The 26,810-nt window shown below is 45.3% G+C and overlaps 1 protein-coding gene across 1 annotated transcript; it reads right to left on the bottom strand.

Annotated features, from left to right (window-relative positions):
- Window positions 1-1,628: 1,628 nt before the first annotated feature.
- LOC115073038 (KICSTOR complex protein kaptin-like) lies at window positions 1,629-26,779 on the bottom strand. Its single transcript, XM_029571170.1, has 13 exons — window positions 26,624-26,779; window positions 12,743-13,292; window positions 11,959-12,041; window positions 11,303-11,387; window positions 11,051-11,105; window positions 10,661-10,736; window positions 9,432-9,505; window positions 5,430-5,539; window positions 3,882-3,992; window positions 3,684-3,759; window positions 3,335-3,470; window positions 2,824-3,033; window positions 1,629-2,127 (listed from the first exon to the last, which is right to left on the bottom strand). Exons 2-13 carry the CDS (start codon window positions 12,966-12,968, stop codon window positions 1,969-1,971), a joined length of 1,401 nt encoding a protein of 466 aa, XP_029427030.1. The 5' UTR covers window positions 12,969-13,292; window positions 26,624-26,779; the 3' UTR covers window positions 1,629-1,968.
- Window positions 26,780-26,810: the final 31 nt, after the last annotated feature.

Below are 26,810 nucleotides of genomic sequence, written 5' to 3'. Positions count from 1 at the left end.
ACCTTGCACTTATCCACATTAAATTTCATCTGCCATTTGGATGCCCAATTTTCCAGTCTCACAAGTTCTTCCTGCAATTTATCACAATCGGCTTGTGATTTAACTACTCTGAACAATTTTGTGTCATCTGCAAATTTGATTATCTCACTCGTCGTATTTCTTTCCAGATCATTTATATATATATTGAAAAGTAAGGGTCCCAATACAGATCCCTGAGGCACTCGCCTGCCCACTCCCTTCCACTGAGAAAATTGTCCATTTAATCCTACTCTCTGTTTCCTGTCGTTTAGCCAGTTTGCAATCCACGAAAGGACATTGCCACCTATCCCATGACTTTTTACTTTTCCTAGAAGCCTCTCATGAGGAACTTTGTCAAACGCCTTCTGAAAATCCAAGTATACTATATCTACCGGTTCACCTTTATCCACGTGTTTATTAACTCCTTCAAAAAAGTGAAGCAGATTTGTAAGGCAAGACTTGCCATGGGTAAAGCCATGCTGACTTTGTTCCATTAAACCATGTCTTTCTAGATGTTCTGTGATTTTGATGTTTAGAACACTTTCCACTATTTTTCCTGGCACTGAAGTCAGGCTAACCGGTCTGTAGTTTCCTGGATCAGATTTGTTTGACATACCTGCTTCTGCTGAACCATGCTGCCTTGGATCCTGTAACCCACTGGATTCAAGACACACTTAGCTATCTCCATTAATTTACCCACCACATCAGATTAACTGGCCTGCAGTTACCACCTTCCTCCCTATTCCCATTTTTAATGAAGCGGGACAGTGCCTGCACTTCTCCTGTGCACCTGACCCCACTCATCTCCAAAGAGCAATTGACCAGAGATGTCAGCACAGCTGCCAGAACCACCCTGAGCTCTCTTGCTATCCTAGGAGGAATCCAATCTGACCCTACTGTCTTGTCCATGTTGTTTTGTCAGTTCTAAACCAACCATCTCCTTCTGTAACTGCCCTAATATCTATCACTAGCGCATGTTCTCCTGTGAAATTTCAGTGCTCCTTCTCCAATCTCTTCTTCAGTTACCCCTAACAAAAACGTATTTATTTGGTGTTTCTGCTTTTAACTCATCACCACCCACACATTCCTCCTTTGCACCTCGTAAATCTTGCAATCCCATCTCTAATTTGTTCCAGACCTCTAGGTCTTGATTTTTTTTCTCGAAATACAAAGCGGCATACTCTTGCTTCTGATCTCCCTCATGGTCACTTTTACCTCCTCCCATATGTCAGCTTTTCCACTCAGTGCTGCTAGCACACTAATGACGAGCAGCACAGCACCACCATAATTTATTTGCTAACGTTTCATTATAAAACATAACATAAAATTAATACTTTGGTAGCCAACTGGCTCCAGATTGATCCAGTCCTGGCTTTAGCACACGGCATGCATGAACATGGAGCCTTGCATTTCTTAAGGAATAAATACGTAAATCAAGTCCCTGCATGCGATGGGGAAAATTAGGACTGGATCTACCTTTTCAGAAAATATGGAGCCAGATGGCATCCCTAAAAATTACAGGGGGTGAGGGGAAATTCTGGGTTTTAACCTGCCTCCACGACTGGAGCGGCACAGGATTTGGGAGCATAAAACTCTGCAGGAGGCAGCAGGGAGTTTACCTGAAAGACACTTTATTAGAACATCCTAAGAAATATACCCAAGTTTGCTTTGGGTGAGAGATACAGGTGGCACCTCCCCTCTTAGTATAATAATAGTCTGCTTTGGTACCGGGGGAAGGTGGCACAGCCTCCGACTCCCCCAGCTTTATCCCTTACACCTCCAAAGTTCAATCTGCGCAGAGTTTGGTAAGGAAGCAGCTGCATTTTCCAGATCTGAGAAGGGGCAAGAATCCACTTTGCAGACTAAGGGAGTGCAGCGGGTTTCCAAGAGCCGGCCTGCAGCACGCTCAGAAAGCCCAAAAGCAGAACGGAGAAATGGGGCCGACGTCTCCTATTCTTCCTGGTTCTTCTCAGCACGTGCTGCGCCTGCACCCTCCTTCTCCTGCTCTGCTGTGATGAGCGACGCGGGGGTTGAGTCTTGCTTCCCCAGCTGTGCCATCTTTCGACTGAGCCTCTGCAGAACACACTGAGCTGCCTGTGCTAGGCTGTGCTGTGAGGAGACACAAAGAAGTCACATCAGCACTCTCCCCGCACCCAGGAGCAAGGGACACACTGCCTGCGGTTCAGCTTGGCACACACAGCAGGGAGAATGAGGTGCTGATGCAGCGCAGTTCCCTCATTATCTCCAGGGGCAGCCAATGTACTAAAAAAGTGTTGCAAATGATGTCACACACATGCATACTACAGCACGGGACCATGGTTTATTCTGATCAGCTGGGTCTCTCCCACTCTCACCCCGATATCACAACTATACAACACAAAATGTCTGCAGCGCCAGCTAAGACAAAATCTACCAGGCAAAGACCAGTCTGTTTAAGCAGGCATTACAAACAGCAGGACCTGTATGCTGAGGAATTACATAACATAGTAGATGATGTTAGATAAGGACCAAATTGACCATCCAGTCTGAGGGTTATATACTCTTCTAGCTATCTCCTAGCTGTCAGCTGTACAAATTTAATCCCCTGCAGCATATCATTCCTTATCCAAGTCAGTTTGTTGTTTTCTGTCCTTGGTTCTTCACCATTCTGGATAGATGAGCACCCAAATTCCCATAGGATAAGCAGAGAGGGTCAGTTTAGATGAGCAGGCATTAATTACATAGAGGAGAACTCTGTTGTAAGGGGTCACCTGCAGGCCATGCAGAGAGCACCACTCAGTACGGACAGTCACGCTTCAGGGTTACCTGCAGAATATGCATCCCTTTCAGACATACGACTGCCAGCTCACACAGCCCATCACAGGTCAGGTCCAGATAGGCCATGGATAGCACTGGGCTGGGGAAACTGCGCTTCCAAAGCATCCGAAACTCCCCATCAGATGGGCACAGCGTCAGAGGGTCTGCCGCCCCCAGAGCTGGGCCCGATGGATTCCAGTACTTGTAACACAGCAGTTCCTGCAAACAGAAAGGAAAGCAGCAGCAGGGGAGAGGCAGAGAGAGAGGAGAGATGGCTCAGCACCAGGACATGCAAACAACTAAATGTTTAACTGATGCCCTCAGACGCCTGCCTGTGCTCCTTAGAGAACGACCAATAGGCTTTTTCCCCTCCTTGAAGGATGGGGGCCGAGAAACGGACAGTCACATACACACCCCCTCAACCAATCCAAAAGCTCCCTCCATCCTGCCACAGAAGACCATGTGCAGCGAGGGGCTGAGGCGTGAGATGTGCAGAGCAGGATTAAAGAAACTCCAGCACCTGTCCGTATGTTCCCAGGAGAATTTCCTGCATCCCGTCGAAGTCCACATCAATGACAAGTGCACACAGGACGCAGTCGTACTGGTCACTCTCTGGCAGCAGCAACTGCTCCTGCAGCCCTCTTTTCAAAACATTCCTATAAGGGTCAAACACAAAGAAAGGCAATCACCAGCAGAAAGTGCTGGGAGGGTTCTAAGTGACTGCTACACACCATATAGCTCCAGCCATGGCACAGGAAGAGGGAGGAGAGCCCATAGATAGAGAGAGAGAGAGTGCCTAGCGGGTGAGGGGGCACAGGAAGACAGAGAGCGAGTGATGGTGGGAACAGGGCGAGAGCACAGAGACACACCTGTACACTACGGACAGCTCAATGGTGCTGGTCACCAGCAGATTGTAATCCTGAGCCTGATACTTCCCTTCCCCAGCTGCAAGAAAAAGCACAGAGATCCTCGTTACAAAAAGGGAAGGGTGCCATGCAAAGAGAAATGCCCGGAGAAAGCAACGCAGAAAACAGGATCGTGAATGACGCAGCCAAAGCCACCCTTACCCTCCAGCGTGGAGCTCCTGGTTTCCTCTCTCACACAGCAGGAAGCCAGGCAGAAGACAAGAACTCTGGAAATGGGTCCGTCCTGCTGAACCGTCCAGCTCTGGAGAACCACTGCAGCGAGAAAGAGAGCACCGGGCTTCTGCCGCATCAGTAGGCACAGAAGCCCAGGAAGTGATCCGGTAACTTCAGCTCAGTCTCTGCTTTCCAGGACGGAGGTTCTCATACACAGTCCTGCCAATAGGGACGTGCATTCACTTCTTCCATTTCGGCGGGTACGCGCGGAGAAACGGATATTACGCACATAACTCATTATTAAAAATACGTGCATAATATCCAATTTTTTTTTTCACGCGCGCTATAAAGTCGGGGAGGTAGGCGCGTACCCGCTGAAACGGAAGAAAGGAATGCACATCCCCACCTGCCAATGCTGTTCAAACCTAACAGCACCCCCTGCTATACCAGCACTGAGGCCATCCCTCCCCCACAGAGAGCTCTGCCAGTGTACCTCACCCCTGCCCTGCAGTACCCCCTGCTACTCCAGTATCAAGAACCACACCCAAAGCTCTGCCGATGCTCCTCAGCAATTCCACTATGGAGCCCTCCCCCCCCCCCCCCCACGACACAGGTCTGCCAGGGCATCTCACATTCGCCAAGCAGCTCCACTGAGAGAAGGGCACGCAAGTTCATTCATTTATTTATTTAAAAGGGTTTATATACCGCTTTTACAAATGGTCAAAACGATTTACAACTGTTAATATACATAATAAAATAACAAAGAGACATACCATAAAACATTAAAATACAAAGGTTATAGGGAATAATCTAGAACCTTATGGAGCCTGGGGATATGAGGATGCAAATAAGTCGGTGAAGGTTGAGTGCTAATGAAGAGCAAAGAAGTCTAATGAGAAACGGAGGGCGATCTGAAGGTTAGTGAAAATAAGTACATCTTTAGATTTTTTTTTTTTTTAATTCCTTGTGCGATGTTATATGCCTTAAGTGATCTGGGATGGAATCCCAGAGCGAGGGTCCGGCAACTGAGAAGACGCGCCTTGCCAGACGGACAGTAGGTATTTCTAGAAGGTAGAGAGCGTATTTGCCTGCTGGGTTGGTAAATGCAAAGTAGTATACAAAGCCAGGTAGAGTAATCTTTATGAATTAGATTGTGTATGATGGAAAGAACTTTATATTGCATTCTGTAGTGAACCAGAAGCCAGTATAACGACTGTAAGATTGGAGTAATATGATCTTCCTAAGAGATACCAGTTAAGATGCGTGCTGCACTATTTTGGATTAGTTGTAGAGGGCAAAGTGAACTGTGATGAAGACCAAGTTAGAGCGCGTTGCAATAGTCTATGCCTGTGAGAATGAGGGATTGTAGGACAGTGCCAAAGTCATCAGCAAACACTAGGGGGGCGAAGGCGTTTTAGCACGTGGAGTTTAAATAAAGAATTACCAACAGTGGTAGAGATGGGATGAGACATCTAAAGGTTACATGCTTTAGAGACGATAGGAATGGATATTCTGTAGTGGCAACACCAGACTCACCTTGGCTGGCCTGATCCACATGGGAGAGACTCACAAACCCGCTCTGGCAGCCAAAAGCTGTGATACGGCAGGTGGAGTTGGGGAGGTTATACACATCCATCCACAGCACACTGCAAAACACAGAGAGGAAGAAAGCTGCAGGATACATCAGCCTGTACCCCTGCATCCATTTTATACTTACTTCTCTACTCAAACTCCTGTCATACCAAAAGGTTTTAGTGTAGTTTATTAAAAATTGGTATACTGTGTATTTCATATAAATGTAATAGTGGTTTACAAGCATAAAACGTACATAATCAACTAAAAGAACAAACCCAAATTGTACTCATAATCATCGAAAATTAAACCTGAAAATTAAGATAATACAGATCAGCCTCCAGTATGCTTTAAATAAGATTCAACAGATCTCTCGGTAGGCTCTCTTAAACAAACAGGTCTTAAGTGATCTTTTAAAAGATTTTACACAAGACAGATCTTAGCTCGTCTGGGAGTGAATTCCAAAATAGTGGTCCAGCTACAGAAAAGGCCCGGTATCTAGTGATATTTAAATCTGCCAAGAAATTTTTTTGTGCTGATCTTAGTGGCCTGGGGAGGTCTGTAGATGTTCAGCTTATCCAGCTATGATAGTCTAATTTGAATAAATTAAAGATGATAATGTCTAATTTATAAAGCATCCTCGAATTAGTGGGGAGCCAATGTAACTCTGCCAGTATTGGTGTTATGTGGTCTCGCATTTTTGGACTGGACAGTATCTGAGCTGCCATGTTTTGTACTACTTGGAGAGGATGAATTGAATAATATGGTAGGCAGACATAAATGGCATTACAATAATCAAGACCACCGAGTACCAGTCCGAAAATCTTTACGGTTTTAATAATGGAAGCAATTTTTTCACCATCTGAAACTTAAAGAATGTTTTCACAACAGATTTTATAAGAGCTTGAAAGGATAATTCAGTCCAAGGTTCCGCACTTGCCGATTTATAGGGAAGTTATGACTGCCGAATGACAAATGAGAAGGTGAGTCTGTCGATGGAAACTTACTAAGAATTAGAATTTCTGTCTTTTAAACGTTCAGTGATAGATGATAGGATGCTTCGGTATTCAACATGAAAATGGTCTTTCACCCATTCAACGAGAATTCACATGTAGAAGCATTTAAAAACAAAATGAAACATGATGGCATAACTAATTAAATCACACTGTGATAGGACTCCCCACATAGGGACATCAAGCTTTGAAATAAGGAGTACCAAGGACATTACCATCCCAGCTTTATTATACTCTGTCGATAATGTGGCCGCTTTCATGCTCGGCCAAGTTTTTAGAAAAACAGTTGCATAATGCAGGTGTCCCACTCTCCTTCTGCCTAAAAAGTAATGCCCTTCCCTGCTAAAAACAAATTCAAAATCTGATGTTCGTGCCCCTGTTTCACAGGGCATAAGACCTAGTATAATTAATCTGTGCCCCTTTCAATATAGGATATTAGTGACCAGCAGTCTGAATCTCCCTGGCAATCAGGACAGGAAACCAATCATCCAGCAGGCTCCCAGCAAACACAGACACTTTCATTTTTAATAAATGTACTGGGTTTTAGTACGTGCCAGTGACTATTGACTGTGAAGCAATTTGCTTCAGAGCACTCCAATACAGAGAACACACACAAGGCTTCCTGCTTCTCTTATGAATTAATCATGAAAAAGAAAGACTCTCTGAAGCATTGAGCGTGGGGGGGGGGGGAAGATATTAGCCGTGTATTTTTAATAATGAGTTACGTGCATAATATCCATTTGTTTGTGTGTACTAGAAAGTCGGCAAGGTAAGTAAGTACCCGCCGAAACAGAAGAAATGAATGCATTATTAAAAGATGTGCACATGAAATTAGGCAGGGATTTTTTTTCTGGTCAAATAAGAAGTGTCATCAACCAACCAAAAACTTTTGGGAAGCATCCAGAGTTTGATTATGAAAGGTTTAGCCACTTTTTTTCCACAAGAAAGGTGAAAAGCTGCAGGAAGCACTACCAATTTTGCCAGCCTTAAATGCAGTGATGACATAACACTGACTGGTGGGGTATCAGCGTGGTCCCAATATATTTTTGGAAAAGCATCCTTGAATTAATTACTTGAGTTAGGTTCACAACACTCTCCACTGGATCGGTTCCCTTCTCAGGATAATACACAGTTTGTCCACTGAAAGGTTTGTTTTTATAGCCGAGATAATAAATAAATCTATTTCAGGAGGGGGTGCGTGCTGGACCTTTGTTATGCGCCAGCATCTCGTCTGTACATATGAACTCCTTTCAAAGAGAGCCTCGGTCCAGCCAATTCAAAAGGACTCTGGATTATCTCATTTGGAATTTTCTTTCACCTGATTTCTAATGACCTATCCATTGCAAAATTTAGGAAAAGTAGAAGTTAGAAGCATACTTGGATGAAAATGCCATCCTGGATAAATAGCAACAAGAGTTTAGGAAATAAACATTGCACCAAGACACTATTTGTGTCATCAGTCGATTTCTTACAGCAGGAGATCGATAAAGGGCAATCTGGAGTTGCTTGCACAGGTAGACTTTGCTGCTGCATTTGACCCAGTAAATCATGACACACTGCTGGCAAGCCTTCAAGCAATTGGACTATTATGGTTTAAATCTTTCCTGTCTGGAAGAAAATTAATTGGACTTGGCCATTTCCATTCTTCCTGGGAATCTTTAACATCAGGAGTCCCGCAAAGGTCAGCATGATCATCCATCCTTTTTCATGTGTATATCCAACCACTCGGGAAAGTTGTGGCCGCTCTAAGACTGGAATATTGCAATTATACAGATGATTCACAGTTTTACTTACATGGGAATAACAATGGCAGGCTCCCTGTCCAACAATTTAATCATTGTTTAGGAACTGTAAAAGCCTGGCTGGAAGTGAATATAGTCTTAAATTTAAAAAACAAACAAACCGCGATTCTCAAGATTGTGAAGCAGCCAGTGTTAAGAAGAGAATTTAAGCCACAAAATCTTTTGGGACTGTCTCATTCCTATTGTCTCAGAGGTTCGGGACATGGGGGTGTTCCTAGACTTAGGGCTGATCTGGAAACTGCAAATATGGAAGGTTGCCTTCCTTAAACTCAGGATGGTTCGATAATTAAAATATGAGATACCAGAAATGGATCTGCGCCCAGGCATGCAAACATTAGTCCGAAGTTGGACTATTGCAATGCTCTTTATCTTGGTTCACCCAAGGTTTTGATTAGTTCTCTATAATTAATATATAATTGTACAAATAGAGTTTTAACTGGTGCAAAATATAAAGATCATATTTCCCCCATGTGGTGAAACTAGATTGCCTATCTTTAGTAGAAAGATCTCAGTTTAAAATGTTGGCCCTGCTGCATCAAGCTGTCTGCTCAGAAAATTTCCCATTGTTCAAGTGACTGTTCCCTTTGTTTCACAAAGCAGGAACTGTTAATAAATACCCTTCTGTAAGGATTTTAGATTACAGGAGACAAGGAATAGAGCATCGCTGGCCCAGCCAAGTGCAATGCATTGGAGGCTCAACTTAGGAAGGTAAAAGACCATTTCCATTTCAGGAAGAAATCGAGAGTGAAGTTTTTTTTTTAGACAGGTGTATAACTTAGGAAGTATTTTATATAGCTTTTATGATGTGTTTTGATTATTATGCATTGTGTTGTTATGTAGTTTGTTTTTGAAATTGCGTATGTGCCATTGGGAGCCGCAATGAACAAATGTAGTTTTGGAACAGGCAGCTTACGAAGGTTATCAGTGTGGTAAATCAATAAAAATAAAATGTGGAAAATAGAAATGTGCTTCCACCGAGGGCCTGTTCTGTGGCACCCCAGCTAGCAGCAGAAGGGGTCATGCAATCGGACATTCGGCCTCTCCAAGCCCTGAAAATATCACCTACAGCCTTTGCATGGGGTGTTGGGAGTCAAGCTAAACATTCCTTTCACCAGTACACCCCACTGTAAGATAAGCAGGTGACTTCTTACTTGCTGGGCAGGTCCTTCAGTTCTGGGAAGAGGTTCTCCACAGGCTGTTCCTCAAACTGATGCAGGCCTTCATTCTGTGGGAGGGGACAGGGACACAGACTTAACTCATTCAACAGGGAATAGGCCTGCCTTCCTTTATAGCTGATTACGGAAGATACATCACATCAGTTAGGTTAACCCCAGGCGCAGTATAAAGGTCACGGGGCAGGGAGATAAAGGCAGGCACTGCAACGTCAAACCAAGATTCTACAGGAGACGAGAGATTAGAAACCGGCTGCCGCTCACTCTCACCCCATAAGCTGTTTCCTCACGCTTCTCTCAGTCCTAACACAAAGATATGAACCATCCTTATTTAACTATTCCACCCCACTCGTGATTTAATAAACCTCTGCCATATCCCCTCTCATTCATCGCTTGTCCAAGCTGAAGAGCTCTAACCTCTTTAGCCTTTCCTCATAGGGGAGCCGTTCCATCCCTTTTTTTCATTTTGGTTCACGTTCTCTGTACCTCTTCTACTTCTGCTATGTCTTTTTTGAGATGGGGTCGATCAAAACTGCACACAATACCCAAGATGCGGTCACACCATGGATCGATGCAGAGGCATAGTGAAATTCTCGCTTTTATTCTCCACTCCTCTCCAAATAATTTCTAACATTCTATTTGTTTTTTTGACTGCCGTCGTGCACTGAGCTGACGATTTAATGTATTGTCCACAGTGACAAAGATCCTTTGCCTGGCTGGTGACTACGTTGTTGGGATTGTTTTTCCCATCACTTTGCCACATTAGGCATCTGAATGGCAAATGAAATGTAGTCTCGCAAGGTCCTTCTGCAGTTCTTCACAATCTGGTGCTGTTTTAACAACTTTGAATAATTTTGCATCATCTGAAAATGTGGTCACCTCATTCATTGTTCCCTATTCCAGATCATTAATGAATATGTCAAACAGCTCAGATCCTGTGGCACTACACTACTGACCTTTCTGCTTTTGTAAAGAACTGGTCATTTAATCCTGTCCTCTATTTCCTGTCTTGTAATCACTTACCAATCTATAGCAGGACACTACCTCCTACCCTATGACTTTGTAATTTTCTGAGGAGTCTCATATGAGAGACTTTATCAAATGCTTTCTGAAAACTGAAATGCCCTCTCTCATGTGGCTCACCTTTATCCACATTTATTTACACCTTCAAAAAAAATCTACTAAAAAGATGGCACTGCTAAGAATACCTCTTTATAAAGGTGAATTTGCTGATCGTTGCCACTCAGTAAAAACACAGTTTCCTGCTTGTTCCCATCTTGTACCCTATAAGATAAATGAATTATTGGGGAAGAATATATAAAGAAGCATCACATGAGACGTAATGGGCCCTACAGCAAAATCCTCATTCAGAGAGGATGACCTAGGGGAAGGGAAAAAGACAAGGAGTCCTAGAGGCAAGAGGCTCCGTATCTCTGTGCCCATTCCCTGAGCCATCCAGTGCTAGAGATGATAGCCCTCCAACCTATCCAAGGGAAAGGAGATAATAAGAGCTCCCACATATAGGATTTAATGAGTTTATGTCAACAAGTGCTCTATATAAGAACAAAATGAAGCTGAAAACTGGAAATGTGACTCACTCTGCATGATATAGCTGGAAGGGGGTGAACTGCAGCTCCAGATTCAAACAGCTTTCTAATAATAAAGATAATACAATGAGAGCGCAAACCTGCCAAAAAATCACCCTCCTCCTTGCGTCACTCTTCCCCACTCCTACTAAGGTACATTGGATAGAAAGCAGTGAACCAGCCAACATATACAATCTTCTCTTCCACTGTGAGAGAGGTACTGGCCCCTCCGTTTTCAGACAGGGAGTCCAGGATTCAACTCACGTGCTATTGAGTCCAGGTTATACTCTGATCCAGGCTCATAGTCACAGTATATATTGAGGAAAGGGCTGGCTTTGTCACCTGAATCCTAAGAAGAAACAGAAAGCAAACTCAGGCAATAAATCTGCCGTCCCACTGAACATTCCTCCCAGGAGCACCACGTGGCTCTAAGGCATCGATGACAGGCTACGCCAGTCCTGATTCTGCTACATCACATCTACGAGCTCATAGATCCACTTTCTCACAGAAGAGCAAGACTGTAAACCCACAGAGACATTAAGGCAAAGCAAGGAGTGTTCAGCTCTTCTGCTAAGGCACCTTTACCTACTGCAGGTACATAAGACTAACAAAGAGGCCCCTCAAAACAAACTTTTTTACCATGCTATTTCCTATTGGGTGCGGGGGAGGGGGGTGGCGGTTCTATCTTTGAGCATTTGATCTGCTTGCTGCCCAACCACTGCCATTCAAAGAAAGTCTAGGAGATGGCTGTATCAGAGCTGCTTCTTTTAATGGCACACAATATGAAAAATGCCCTTGACCAATGAGGCTCAAATCTTTATAAAACATGCGGCCCACTTGGAAAAAAGTAAGACGCACATGGGGAAAGGGAGGACTGTATATGATAGATGATTTAAATCATAAAACTCCTTCTCCCTTACCTTAATGAAGGTGATTCCAACCACCAAACCCCTTTTGGGAAAAGACTTGTTGAAAGTGTCAATAGAAACAATCTCAGCATCCACTGTAAGAAAAAAACAGCAAAGTCAATTTATTGCCCCTCCTAAATACATATGCTTTCATCCTTCAAACTACTCCCCTGAAAGCAGATATATGTCACAAATTACCTCACACATCCCCTACCCTATTGATTCACACTGGTTATGTCACAGCACACGCCCAAAGCTCCACATGAACTAATCAGATCCAATTCCATGTGAGCTAAGTTGACACTCCTCTTGGCAGGGTGCTTTGTGCTCCCTGTCATGCCCCAATGGATACCTTCTGCTAGAATTGCCACCTAGTTTTATGTCATAAGGAACAGGCTAATCCAATTCTGGCTTTACTTTATTATAGTCCAGTATATCACTGGAGCAAAGATGCACTCTGCAATTGTTTATTATATACCAAAAGTGCAAAGAAGGCTTTACTTTTACCGTGATAAAATAAAAGAACTTTGAAATGTTATGCTATGACCAAGTAAAGTCTTCTTTTTACTTTATTATATACATGGATTTACAAAGCCATACAAAAGAATAAAACCAGAACTAGATTAATTTGCTGTTTAAGATATGACTTGCAACCCTACCTCCTGTTGCTGGGGTCCTGACTGCTATGGGGTGCCTGAGGGCTATGCATCATCTGGGAAGCGGAAGCAAGAAAGCATCCTCCTTATCTGGGATGTCCCTTGCTACCCCAGGAGACCCCTCGCCACATATTCCTCACCTGGGATATAGGTGAACTGCAGCTCCCGAGCCACAGGCCGGATTTTCTGTCGGAGGTCCTGGTACTTGAAACAAATAACCTTGCCTTTAAGGGTAGCCAACAGCAGTTCGGGAGCCCCGGGACCCCGACAGCCTGCTAACCCATATATATTACTCTGCGACGGCAAGCGGCTGAAACTGTCCTCGGCGAAGGGACATCCGCGGCGGCACTCCTCTCCCGCTGCCATTCCGAATGCAGGACCTTTCTTGGGTCGGCGCTGCTTCAATACGTCACCGGCAGAGCTTCGTCGCCAGCATCCAAGATGGCGACCGAGCAGGCAGCTTCCGGCTGCAATACCAAGGATTAGGCGCCCGCCTCCTCTGATCACATTGCTGCGCCTCCTGCCTTTCTAGCGCGTCGCTTCCTTGTAACTCTTCCGGGAAGGTAGGAGTGCATGGAGAAGGCAAGGAGGTCTCTCTACTGAATACACAAAGATGTTGAGCTAGCACCCAGATCCAGTCTCTCTGCGCTTATTTTTTTCTAAATAAAGAAGCATGGTTCTCGTGGTAATCTACGGCACAAGAATGAGGATAAAGGATTGAATTAGTACAGATTTGGAACTATTATCAAAGCTTTAAATCTGGCAATTATCCCTTCCTACATCTTTCATATCCATTCAAAATTCAGTCACTTTAAAAAAAAAATGCAGCTACTGCTCGGAAGAGAGCTGTGTGTTAGTGTTGACTACTCTACATCTACTGCCCACCCTCCACCAATTCCGATTTCTACCCCCATCTCCTTTTTATGTTTTCCAACATGAGGAAGTTTGGAAAGAATTCTAGAAAAGGGATTTATATCCTTATGTAGATACAATGATGCTCCAAAAAGGGACAGAAATTCACATTTGGTCTGCAGAAAGAAAAATGTAAAAATATTTACTATTTTCATTTATAAAACTGCCCTTCCAACCAGTGCTTTCACACAAGTTTAAAAACTACAAACAGCAGCTCAGTATTTTCAGAGACCCGAGTCACTAAAAATATTCCAGTATCGTTCTATGGGAACATTATTAAAAGATTTTGAATTATTAGAATGTAAACCAGCACTCCACACCAGTTGCCTGCCAGCAGCCCTCTCCTCCCCTCAAGCACTTTACCACTGAGCACCACAGACAGAGATGCACAAGAAAATAACTGAAGCAAATGGCACAAAAAGCACATCCACGGCTGCACTGCCACCCCTATAGATCCCTTCTCCCATACAACTAACATTCCTATACCACCACCCTTACATAAAAAATACTTGTTCCTAACTGTAGGAAGTATGAAAATACACTTTTCCCTCTCAGGAGGACCGGAAACGCACGCCGTTAATATCAAACCCTTCCATTAACCGAGTGAAGATTAATTTAACGATGGTTAAAGAGGATTGGTAAGTATAGCTTTCAGAAATGTTTGGGCTTATAAAAGTTTGGTGAAAGGTGAAATTAAGGGATATATTCTTTAGAGTTTGTGTGTGTCTAAGGTAATAAGCAATCCAGAGATAGTTAATTCTGATGTCTGTCTTTCCCACCCACTCAACACTTGCTTTTTAGGCACAAGACACTTTCTCATTAAAAATCAATCAGGGTCTTATCTAAATCATACTATTGTACCAGCCCTTATTGAAAGTTTAATCATCCCCTTGTAGGACACTAGCTGATTAATTACTAAATTCACCTGTAAATTTAAAGTACTCTCATTCCAACTCCCTTAGTATCCTAAACTTAACTAGGAATTCAATAACACTAAGATGAAGGCAGCAGTCCAGCAGCAAGAGGGGGGCTTTCCAGTCTTTTGCATTGAGTATCACATGTATGATTTTTTACCTGCCGGTGAGAGATTGTATGTGTACACTCGGTGCAAAGAGCTCCTGGCTCTCAGGGAACGAGTCCGATCTCTGGAGGCTAGAGTAGCAGACTTGGAGGAGCTGAGGCAGACAGAGAGGTATAGTGAAGAGACCTTCAGGGACATAGTAGCCAAGTCCCAAATCCAGTCTGGCAGCCCCAGTGCTGCCTTGGATCAGAAAGGACTCCCAGTAGGAGAACATCTCCCTGGTGTAGCAGGAAGTGATCCTGTAGCAAGGACCTGCTCTCCAGGTGAGGTATTGTCCTCTCGCACTGAGGACAAGTCTCCCAGGGCTACTGCCCAGGAGGGAAGGGTTAGGCCGGCCATCATAGTTGGTGATTCGATTATTAGAAATGTAGATAGCAGGGTGGCTGGTGGACGTGAGGACCGCCTGGTAACTTGCCTGCCTGGTGTGAAGGTGGCAGACCTCACACGTCACCTAGATAGGATTATAGACAGTGCTGGGGAGGAGCCGGTTGTCGTGGTACAGGTGGGAGAGAGGTTCTGGAAGCCAAATTTAGGATTGTAGGTAGGAAGCTGAAATCCAGAACCTCCTGGGTGGCATTCTCTGAAATGCTTCCTGTTCCACGTGCAGGTCCCCAGAGGCAGGCAGAGCTCCAGAGTTTCAATGCATGGATGAGACGATGGTGCAGGGAAGAGGGATTCAGCTTTGTAAGGAACTGGGGAAACTTTTGGGGAAAGGGGAGACTTTTCCGAAAGGATGAGCTCCACCTTAACCAGAGTGGAACCAAGCTGCTGACACTAACTTTCAGAAAGGAGATAGAGCAGCTTTTAAACTAGAACAAGGGGGAAAGCCGACAGTCACTCAGCAGTGCATGGTTCAGAGAAATGTATCCTTGAAGGATACTAATGAAACAGGAGAGTTAGGGCATCCCAACAGAGAGGTTCCATTAAAAGCAAAACATAGTCCATATGCCTATATGTAAAAATCACCAAAGCTAACGATTTCCGAATTATCCCAAACAACTGAAAAGCAGGTTGTTAAAACAAACAAAAAACACACTTTGAAATGTCTGTATGCCAATGCCAGAAGTCTAAGAAGTAAGATGGGAGAATTAGAGCGTATAGCAGCAAATGAGATTGACATAATTGGCATCACAGAGAATTGGTGGAAGGAGGATAACCAATGGGACAGTGCTATATCAGGGTACAAATTATATCGCAATGATAGGGAGGATCAACTTGGTGGGGGTGTGGCACTTGATGTCCGGGAGGGTATAGAGTAGAACAGGATAAAGATCATACAAGAGACTAAATGCTCAGTAGAATCTATATGGGTAGAAATCCCATGTGTGTTGGGTAAGAGTATAGTGATAGGAGTATACTACCGTCCCCCTGGACAAAATGGTCAGACAGGTGATGAAATGCTAAGAGAAATCAGGGACGCAAACCAATTTAGCAGTGCACTAATAATGGGAGATTTCAATTACCCCAATATTGACTGGGTAAATGTAACATCAGGACTTGCTAGAGACAAAGTTCCTGGATGTAATAAATGACTGCTTCATGGAGCAATTGGTTCAGGAACCAACAAGAGAGGGAGCTATTTTAGATTTAATTCTTAGTGGAATGCAGGATTTGGTGAGAGAGGTAACGGTGGTGGGGCCACTTGGCAACAGTGATCATAACATGATCAAATTTAAACTAATAACTGGAAGGGGGACAATAAGTAAATCTGCAGCTCTAACACTAAATTTTCAAAAGGGAAACTTTGATAAAATGAGGAAAATAGTTAGAAAAAAACTGAAAGGTGCAGCTGCAAAGGTTAAAAGTGTTCAACAGGCTTGGACATTGTTTAAAAATATAATCCTAGAGGCACAGTCCATATGTATTCCACGCATTAAGAAAGGTGGAAGGAAGGCAAAACGATTACAGTCATGGTTAAAAGGTGAGGTGAAAGAGGCTATTTTAGCCAAAAAAAAAATCCTTCAAAAATTGGAAGGATCCATCTGAAGAAAATAGGATAAAACAAAAGCATTGTCAAGTTAAGTGTAAAACATTGATAAGACAGGCGAAGAGAGAATTTGAAATGAAGTTGACCATAGAGGCAAAAACTCATAATAAAAACTTTTTAAAATATATCCAAAGCAAGAAACCTGTGAGGGACTCGGTTGGACCATTAGATGACTGAGGGGTTAAAAGGGGCTCTTAGGGAAGATAAGGCCATTGCAGAAAGACTAAATGAATTCTTTGCCTCCGTGTTTACTAATGAGGATGTTGGGGAGATACCGGTTCCGGAGATGGTTTTCAGGGATGATGAGTCAGACGAACTGAATGAAATCACTGTGAACCTGGAAGATGTAGTAGGCCAGACTGACAAACTAAAGAGTAGCAAATCACCTGGACCGGATGGTATGCATCCTAGGGTACTGAAGGAACTCAAAAATGAAATTTCTGATCTATTAGTTCAAATTTGTAACCTATCATTAAAATCATCCATTGTACCTGAAGACTGGACGGTGGCCAATGTAACCCCAATATTTAAAAAAGGCTCCAAGGGCGATCCGGGTAACTATAGACCAGTAAGCCTGACTTCAGTACCGGAAAAAATAGTGGAAACTATTCTCAAGATCAAAATCGTAGAGCATAGAGAAAGACATGATTTAATGGAACACAGTCAACATGGATTTACCCAAGGGAAGTCTTGCCTAACAAATCTGCTTCATTTTTTTGAAGGGGTTAATAAACATGTGGATAAAGGTGAACTGGTAGATGTAATGTATTTAGATTTTCAGAAGGCATTTGACAAAGTACCTCATGAGAGGCTTCAACGAAAACTAAAAAGTCATGGGATAGGAGGCGATGTCCTTTCATATATATATAAATCTGGAAAGGAATACGAGTGAGGTTATCAAATTTGCGGATGATACAAAATTATTCAGAGTAGTTAAATCACAAGCAGACTGTGTTACATTACAGGAGGACCTTGCAAGGCTGGAAGATTGGGCATCCAAATTTATTTATTTATTATTTTTATATACCGACATTCATCTCAATTGAGATATCACACCGGTTTACATTCAGGTACTGTAGGTATTTCTCTATCCCCAGAGGGCTAACAATTTAAGTTTTTGTACCTGAGGCAATGTAGGGTAAAGTGACTTGCCCAAGGTCACAAGGAGCGACAGCAGGACTTGAACCTTGGTCTCCTGGTTCATAGTCCACTGCTCTAACCACTAGGCTATTCCTCCTCCCACATGGCAGATGAAATTTAATGTGGACAAGTGCAAGATGTTGCATATAGGGAAAAATAACCCTTGCTGTAGTTAAGGAAAATTAGTTCTTACCTGTTAATTTTCATTCCTGTAGTACCACGGATCAGTCCAGACCGTGGGTTGAGCCTCCTGTCCAGCAGATGGAGACAGACCAAAACTGAAAGGGTATCCTATATCAGGACAGAGCCTACCCTGCAGCCCTTCAGTATAACAATTGTCAAAGCAGAAAAACAACAAACTTAAACAGGATCAAGCAAGTAACCAAAAAGCTCAATTGAGCAACTCAATAACAGTGTAGAGAACATGGTAGAACTAAGCGCTCTTGCATATACTTGGTTCACAACAACCAGGACTTCCACTGTAATCGTCCGGTGTTCAACAGAAAATGAAATATTGACTTCTGAGAATCTGCAATAACAAGCTTCGAGTGGACAGTAAGAAATGAAAAAACAGGGAAGGGTGTCTAGACTGATCCGTGGTACTAACAGGTAATTAACAGGTAAGAACTAATTTTCCTTTCCCTGTACGGACCCGGATCAGTCCAGACCGTGGGATGTACCAAAGCTTCCCTAAACCGGGGGGGACTGAGACAGTCCAGCTCAAAGCACTTGCCGGCCAAAGGACCCAAAAACCAGCACTTGCACATCCAGGCGGTAGTGTCGAGCAAAAGTATGCAGAGACGTCCATGTAGCTGCCCTGAAAATTCCTTGCGGAGAAACAGATTGGCTCTCCACCCAGGAAGTAGCTTGAACGCAACGAATGAGCCTTTAGGCCCTCAGGAACCGCCCGACCTTGACAAATATAGGCCGAGGAAATCGCCTCCTTCAACCACTGCTCGATAGTCTTAGAAGCCGGTTTGCCCCGATTAGGACCACTCCAGAGGACAAAAAGATGGTCCGAGACCCGAAAGTCATTGGTGACCTGGAGATAGAGTAGAACTCGTTTGACATCGTCTGCGAAGGTCGCCTCCGGCGGTACCCGCAATCTCCTCGGGGCAGAATGCTGGAAGCTCCACCGACTGGTTGACATGGAAATTGGAGACAACCTTCGGCAGAAAGGAAGGCACCGTCTTGAGAGAAACTCCTGAATCAGAAAAACGCAAAAAAGGTTCCCGACAGGACAATGCTTGAATCACGGGAACACATCGAGCAGAAGAGAGACTTAGAAAAACTGTCTTGAGCGTGAGGTCCTTTACCGTAGAGCGATGGAGAGGCTCGAAAGGGGCCACACAGAGAGCCCGGAGGATGAGATTAAGACTCCACGAGGGGCAAGTAGAACGAGCGGGTGGTCGCAGATGCTTGACTCCCTTCAAGAAACGAACCATGTCCGGGTGGCCCGCCAAGGGATGACCCTCGACCCGTCCAAGGAGAGAGCCAAGAGCGGAAACTTGCACGCGCAGGGAACTGAAGGAAAAGCTCTTGGAGAGTTCCTTCTGTAGAAAAGAAAGAACCAACGAGACTGGAGCTGAGCATGCCAAGACACTAGACTCCGCACAAACAGTCTCAAAAGCCTTCCAGACACGACCGTAAGCCAGGGAAGTCGACTGTTTCTGAGCTTGCAGCAAAGTGGAGATAACCTCCTCCTTATAGCCTTTACGCCTCAGGCGTCTCTGTTCAAAAACCAGGCCGCTAGACAAAAGCGATCGGCTTGGTCAAAAAATACGGGCCTCTGCTGAAGCAGATGAGGAAGATGGCCTAGCTGGAAAGGTCCGTCCGTTGCCAGGTTGACGAGATCCGCGAACCATGGTCTGCGAGGCCATTCGGGAGCTACCAGGATCACTGGCCCTCGGTGGAGTTCTATTCTTCGGAGAACTTTTCCAACCAGAGGCCACTGAGGGAACACGTACAGAAGAATGTCCGCAGGCCAGGGAAGAGCCAGAGCATCCACTTCCTCCGAGCTGTGCTCTCTCCAGCAGCTGAAGAACTGGTTGGCCTTTGCATTGCGCAAGGTCGCCATGAGGTGCAGGTGAGAGGGACCCCACCTGTCGACGATCAGAGCCATGGCTGCTTCTGAGAGTTCCCACTCCCCCGGATCGAGAGACTGACTACTAAGAAAATCGGCCTGTACATTCTCCTTGCCCACTAAGTGGGAGGCCGCCAGGCACTCCAAATGCTGTTCCGCCCAGTCGAAGAGATGGCTGGCTTCCAGGGCCACAAGACGACTGCCTCCCTGACGGTTGATATAAGCCACGGTGGTGTAGTTGTCGGAAAGAACCCGTACCGCTTTGCCGCGTATCAGGGGCAGGAACTCTTGCAGAACCAGACGCACCGCTCGGGCCTCCAACCGATTGATGTGCCAACGAGACTGAACCGGAGACCAGATCCCCTGGCTGGACTGGGACTGGCAGACTGCACCTCAGCCCAAGAGACTGGCGTCTGTAGTTACTATCGTCCACTGTGGGGCTTGAAGAGGCATTCCCCGGCGCAGGTGAGGAAGCGAAAGCCACCACTGCAAGGCTGCGATGGTAGAGGCCAAAACCGGGAGAACTACGTGAAACTGTTCAGACACTGGCTGCCAATGGGATAGCAAAGCTCTCTGTAACAGTCGCATATGAGCAAATGCCCAGGGGATGAGGTCGATGGTGGAAGCCATCGAGCCCAAGATCTGAAGGTAGTCCCAGGCGGTCGGAAGAGGCAGCGAGAGCAGATTCCGAACCTGGTCGATCAACTTGAGAGCCCACGCCCGAGGTAGGAACACCTTGCCTATCCGAGTGTCGAAGTGGGCTCCCAGGAACTCAAACACCTGGGAAGGCTGAAGATTGCTTTTGAGAAAATTCACTATCCAGCCGAGAGATGCAAGGAGAGCTAGAACCTGATCCACCGCCTGTCTGCATAGAGTCTCCGACTTGGCCCTTACGAGCCAGTTGTCCAGATAGGGGTGGACTAGGACTCCTGCACAGCGGAGGGCCGCCACCACCACCATGACCTTGGTAAAGGTTCGTGGTGAGGCCAAAAGGCAGCGCCCGAAACTGAAAGTCCCAGTTGAGGATGTGGAAGCAAAGATACTTCTAGTAATCACGGTGAATCGGAATGTGGAAGTAGGCCTCTGTCAAATTGAGATAAGCGAGGAACTCGCCGGGGTGAACCGCCGCTATGACCGCTCTCAAGATTTCCATGCGAAAATGTGGGATCTTGAAGGCTCCGGTTGACCCTCTTGAGGTCTAAGATCGGCCGAAAAGCCCCGTCCTTCTTGGGGACCACGAAGTAAATAGAATACTGGCCTGCGCTGAGCTCCTCCTTCGGAACTGGGACAACTGCACCCAGACTCAGAAGCCTGGTGAGGGTTTGCTCCACCGCCTCCCGCTTGAGACGACTGCATGGGGAGAATAGAGGTAGATCGCGAACAAATTCTAAGACGTAACTGTCTCAGACAATGTCGAGGACCCACTGGTCCGACGTCATTTTGACCCATTCCTCGAAAAACAGGGAGACACAACCGCCCAAGAAAGGGAACCGAGGAATGGGTCAACCGAACTTCATTGTGTGGCAGGCTTTGGGGTGGCGTGCCGAGACTGTCCCTTGCGGAAGGAGCAACGCCCACAAAAAGGCTGAGACCAAGATTGAGACCAGGAAGAATAACCTCTAGAGGAGCCACCTTGTCCGCGGGACGTATATCTCCACTGACCCCAGAAGCGAGGACAGGAGGGCGTAAAGGATCGAGCTTGTTTCGGACGGTCCTCCGGTAGCTTATAAACCTTGTTTCCCCCCAAGGAATTAATAAGCTGCTCAAGGTCCTCTCCAAAAAGCAGCTTACCTTTGAAGGGCAACGTGCCCAGCCATGCCTTGGAGGACGGGTCAGCGGACCAATTGTGCAGCCAGAGGAGTCGTCTAGCGGAGACCGACGAGACCATCGCCTTCTCCTGGACGCGGAGGAGGTCGTAGAGCGCATCAGCCCCATATGCTATGACGCCTTCCAAACATTCAGCCTGCTCCACCTCTGCAGATGGGAGGTCCTGGATGCCGAGTAATTGTTGAACCCACCTAAGACCTGCCCGCTGCATGAGACTGCTGCAGATAGTCGCCCAGATTCCCAAGGCCAAGACCTCAAAGATACGCTTCAGATGGGCTTCGAGCTTACAATCCTGTCCGTCCTTCAAAGCCGTCGATCCCACCACAGGGATAGTAGTGTGCTTGGTGACCGCTGAAACGGAAGAGTCCACGGTGGGAATTTTCAACATGTCCAAGCATTCCTCCGGGAGGGGATAGAGCTTGTCCATAGCTCGCCCCACCCGGAGTCCCGCTTTGGGAGCCTCCCATTCCCGCAGGAGCAACAACTTATGCATAGGATGAAAGGGAAAAGCGCTTGCCGGAGCCCTGAGTCCCGCCAGGACTGGGTCCATATCCTTGGGCAAAGAGGCCGTAAGCGTGTCCGCAGGGGGCCCCTCCAACCCCAGCTCCTGAAGGACAAAAGGGATGAGGGGCTCCAACTCCTCCATTTGAAACATGCGGACGACTCTGGGATCATCCCCCTCCAGGGGTGGGAGCTCGCTTGCCAAATCCGCCGTGGGATCGGGTCTGGAAGAATTGGGGCCACCAGGGGTCAGGAATAGGGGCCACCCCCGGGACCAGCCGCACCCTAACAGACCCCTGGGACAGGGAGAGTGGGCTTCGGTGTCAGGCGTGGGATTTTCGGCGGGGGGGTGGGGGCTGGGATAGGGTCCTCCTCCTGCAAGCTGGCCAAATATGATTTATGCAGGAGGACAAAATCGGAAGAAAATGGGACCTGGATTTCCCAGGGGGGGGGGCGGAGGGGGAGGCGGGGAGGGTAGGGACCTCATCCTGGGGGGGCTCGGGGCTTAAATCGGGGGGAAACGCCCTTAAATTTTGCTCCCCAGCCAGCTCCGAATTGGGAGCTGCCAAAATCCCCAAGATGGCCGCCGTTCCTACGGTCTGGCGACCCAGGAATGGCCTGGCCATGGTCTGTGATTCCATCCCTGGGGTAAATTTGCTTGCCCTGCCGAGGAGGGGCCTTCCTCACCCGGCAGAGCAGAGCCCCTCACGCGATAGTCGCAACGAGGGCTCCCCACAGGCTACGCAGGCTTTTGGCCATGGCATCCTCAGTGAAGAGGAGCCGCGAGCAGAAGAAAAAAAGCAGCTGAAAGCTAAAAATAGCTGACAGCTCTGCCGGCAGGAGCGGAGGCAGGGGAGTGAAGCCTGCACGCTCCTCTGTATATGGCTGCCGGTAGACTCTAGCAGGGAAAAAGTCAAAATTTACTTAATTTTTTTTTTTTTTTTTTTTTTTTTTTTTTTTTAAGGATCCAACCTGAGAGCAAAAGAAAGCAATGGAGCACTAATCTCCCTAGGCAGCCAGGGGGGGGAGACGAAAGACTGGACCACCAGCCTCGGTGCCCACACCAGGAAGCAAACACAGACTTAGGCTATGCCTCGCACAAGGGGCGAAGCCCCCCTAAGTCCGGCAAGAGCCAGAAGACGGGACTGTCTCCTGCAAATCAATTAAACTGAAAAGGTCTTTTAATTTTTTTCCAATTTTTTTTTTTTTTAATTGAAAATCCCACAAGATTCCCTAAGGAAATAAGTACTTGCTTGATCCAAAAGAAAGAAAAAGGAAGAAAGGCTGACTAGCCCAAATCAGGAGACCGCAGGGTGAGCTGATCCATCTGCTGGAGACAGACAAATACTGAAGGGCTGCAGGATAGGCTCTGTCCCGATATAGGATACCCTTTCAGTTTTGGTCTGTCTCCATCTGCTGGACAGGAACCTCAACCCACGGTCTGGACTGATCCGGGTACGTACAGGGAACGTGATGTTAGGTTCCATACTAGGAACTACCACCCAGGAAAAAGATCTAGGCATCAGTGGATATTTTAAAATCACTGGCTCAGTGTGCTGCGGCAGTCAAAAAAGCAAACAATGTTAGGAATTATTAGGAAGGGAATGGTTAATAAAACAGAAAATGTCATAATGCCTCTATCGCTCCATGGTGAGACCACACCTTGAATACTGTGTACACTTCTGGTTTCTGCATCTCAAAAATATAGATGCACTGGAGAAGGTACACAGAAGGGTGACCAAAATGATAAAGGAAAGCCTATGAGGAAAGGCTGAAGATGTTAGGGATGTTCAGCTTGGAGAAGAGACCTCTGAGGGGGGATTTGATAGAGGTCTTTAAGATCATGAGAGGACTTGAACAAGAAGATGTGATTCGGTTATTTACACTTTTGAATAATAGAAGGACTAGGGGGCATTCCATGACTTTAGCAAGTAGCACATTTAAGACTAATCGGAGAAAATTATTTTTCACTCAACGCACAATAAAGCTCTGGAATTTGTTGCCAGAGGATGTGGTTAGTGCAGGTGGGTTAAAAAAAAAGGTTTGGATAAGTTCTTGGAGGAGAAGTCCATTAACTGCTATTAATCAAGTTTACTTAGGGAATAGCCACTGCGATTAATTGCATCAGTAGCATGGGATCTTCTTAGTGTTTGGGTACTTGCTCGGATCTTGTGGCCTGGTTTGGCCTCTATTGAAACAGGATGCTGGGCTTGATGGACCCCTGGTCTGACCCAGCATGGCAATTTCTTATGTTCTTATAAGACAGTGAACAAATAAATGATTCAGCGAAACAAAGTCTTTACTATATCATTTGCAAATGGATGCCAACAGAGCCAACACACGCATGTGCTACCAATGCTGGCATAAGCTTGCTATTAAAATACAGGGGTTTATATACCCAATTTAGTTGCTTTTTTTTTGCCTTGCGGTTAACTTGTTCTTCTGTGTCCTGGTACATTTCGGGGGGGGGGGGGGGGCTGCTCTCTCTACTTCCCTCAGTCTAGCAACTTGCACCTGTTTCCTCTGGAACAAGAGAAAAGGGGGGGGGGTATGGGGACTGCTTTCAACATTTTCTCTCTTAATGTCTCTTAATATCATTGCTTACAGTTTCACAGAAGCTGTACTGACAATTATGCACTTTGGCTCATTACTTAGGCTCCTATCATGGTCTTAATGACAAGGGGGTTTTACTCAGGTCTTGTGTTTCCATAAGAGGGGATTCTGGAGAATGTGGTTTTAATACTGTTATCTTTCTGTTATAATGAAGCCTTCTGGTTAGCCGGTTTCCAGCAGTTTTTGCGCAGCTTAAGTTCCCCTTTTTCTGCAATGACTGTGTCAGCCAGATTCTAACAGTTTCTAACAAAGATTATGTTTATACTTATAACTTCTATATAAAAGGTTACAATTTTCACTGTTCTTTAGCTCTATCTACTATGTTTTAGCAAAGCTTTGAGTATAATCCTAGCAGTCAAACTAACTCTAGGCATATGGCAGCCTAGAGTAGGCCACACAAGGCATTTCATATTCATCATTATTAATGTAATAGCAACATTCAAATTCCATTTTACACTAACACACGCATTTCTGCCAGATAAGAAAAAATAAATGTAATTCGCTTTGAAGTGGCTGAAAGACAGAAATCAAATAAATGACAGCTTAATTCACCCCTTTCCCCACATACAACATACACATGTGCCCCACACGCTCTACACCCACCTCAGACAGAAAACATCTCTCTCAATTCACTCCTCTCCCCCCCCAATACACACATTCCAAACATACCTCCCCACCCTATCCAACTTACACACAAGCCCCACTACCATCTTAATATTCCTTGTTGTAAGGAAGCCTTTTTAGTCTATCACAGTCCTTTTTTGTGCTCCTTTCCAGCCCGGTGGAATTCACATCCAGAGATTACAGCTGGAAGATCAGATTTGAAATTCAGGTGGCAGCTGAAAGTGCATTTGTATAATTTATTTCCTGATTTTTCTTAAATTTAAGTTACCAGGTTATTGCACTATTTCCTGCTGTGATGGAAGAACTGTATTCTACCACTGGAGTTGTTTGGATTAGTACTAGGTGGGTTTATTAAATAAAACATTTTTATTTGGATTTAGCTGATTCTGTTTTAGTTTTACTATGTATAGTACAGCACATGGAGCTGGGGCCAGGTGATGCATTTTAATAAATGAAATGAAAATAAAATTAAATGATCTGCTGTCATTTTCTGTATTTCTTTGAGAGAGAGGAAGGCATTGTAAAGCTGAGTAGAAGGGGTACAGCAGGTGGATGGGCTGTGTATCTGGTCACATGTTATAACCTATTTATTTAATATAACAACTCAATTACATCAAATTGGTGTTCCTGCAAATATTTAAAAAGATATACAATATCAAATATATAAGCCAGCATAAAAAATATGTATACGATAAAATTTAAGTGGCCGCTTCAGCATATGGAAGGAAAGCAAACCAGGAATATCCCACCCTAATGCATGAAGTACTGCTTTGGCATAACCCAGGAGATCAAAGAAAGGAATGTTTCCTATCTAGCTTTTCCCTTTTCACGTTATTGCAGTGGCAGCAGCCATTAAATGAGGGAGAGCCAGGAAATGCTCATTCCCTCAGACCAGGAAGACTGGAAAGGAACAAGCAGCATTTTCTGCAGTCTCATTTCCCATCTCTTACAGTTTTCCCCCTGAACTCTCACAGAAAGTAAATGTGAACTACAAAGAAGTTAGCTACACTGAAGTTCCTGCTAAATTGTTTCCTTACATTACTTTGTGTCTATCCACCTGTGGAAAAATTCAATAAAAAACACACACAAGCTGGTGGAGCAGCCATAGGGAGGCTATGAGGATTGACAGACACGTGAGGAAGCAACTGCCACTAACCAACACATCAGTCATTCCTATTGGTCCAAACCACATTCGTCAGTCTCTCTCCTTGAATCATCGTTTGAATTTAAAAGTTAAAGCACTGGACACTCACGCGGCAGCGACCCCAGTTTCAGGTCCTCCTCACGATGCGGCGGCCCAGGAGAAAAGAGAACCAACCAGCGCCTTCCGGCCTTCATAACCAGGGGTAGTACTTCCGGGTTAGGAGAACACTAAGGCCAGAAAAGCACCTTCCATGTCTGTTTTGAGCGTTATCCACTTCCAGACATGCGTAGTACTAT

Source organism: Rhinatrema bivittatum, chromosome 11 (assembly GCF_901001135.1).
Source record: "Rhinatrema bivittatum chromosome 11, aRhiBiv1.1, whole genome shotgun sequence".
Taxonomy (NCBI): Eukaryota; Metazoa; Chordata; class Amphibia; order Gymnophiona; family Rhinatrematidae; genus Rhinatrema; species Rhinatrema bivittatum.
The sequence above is the reverse complement of the archived record's forward strand: the minus strand, read 5'-3'. Positions and strand labels throughout refer to the sequence as shown.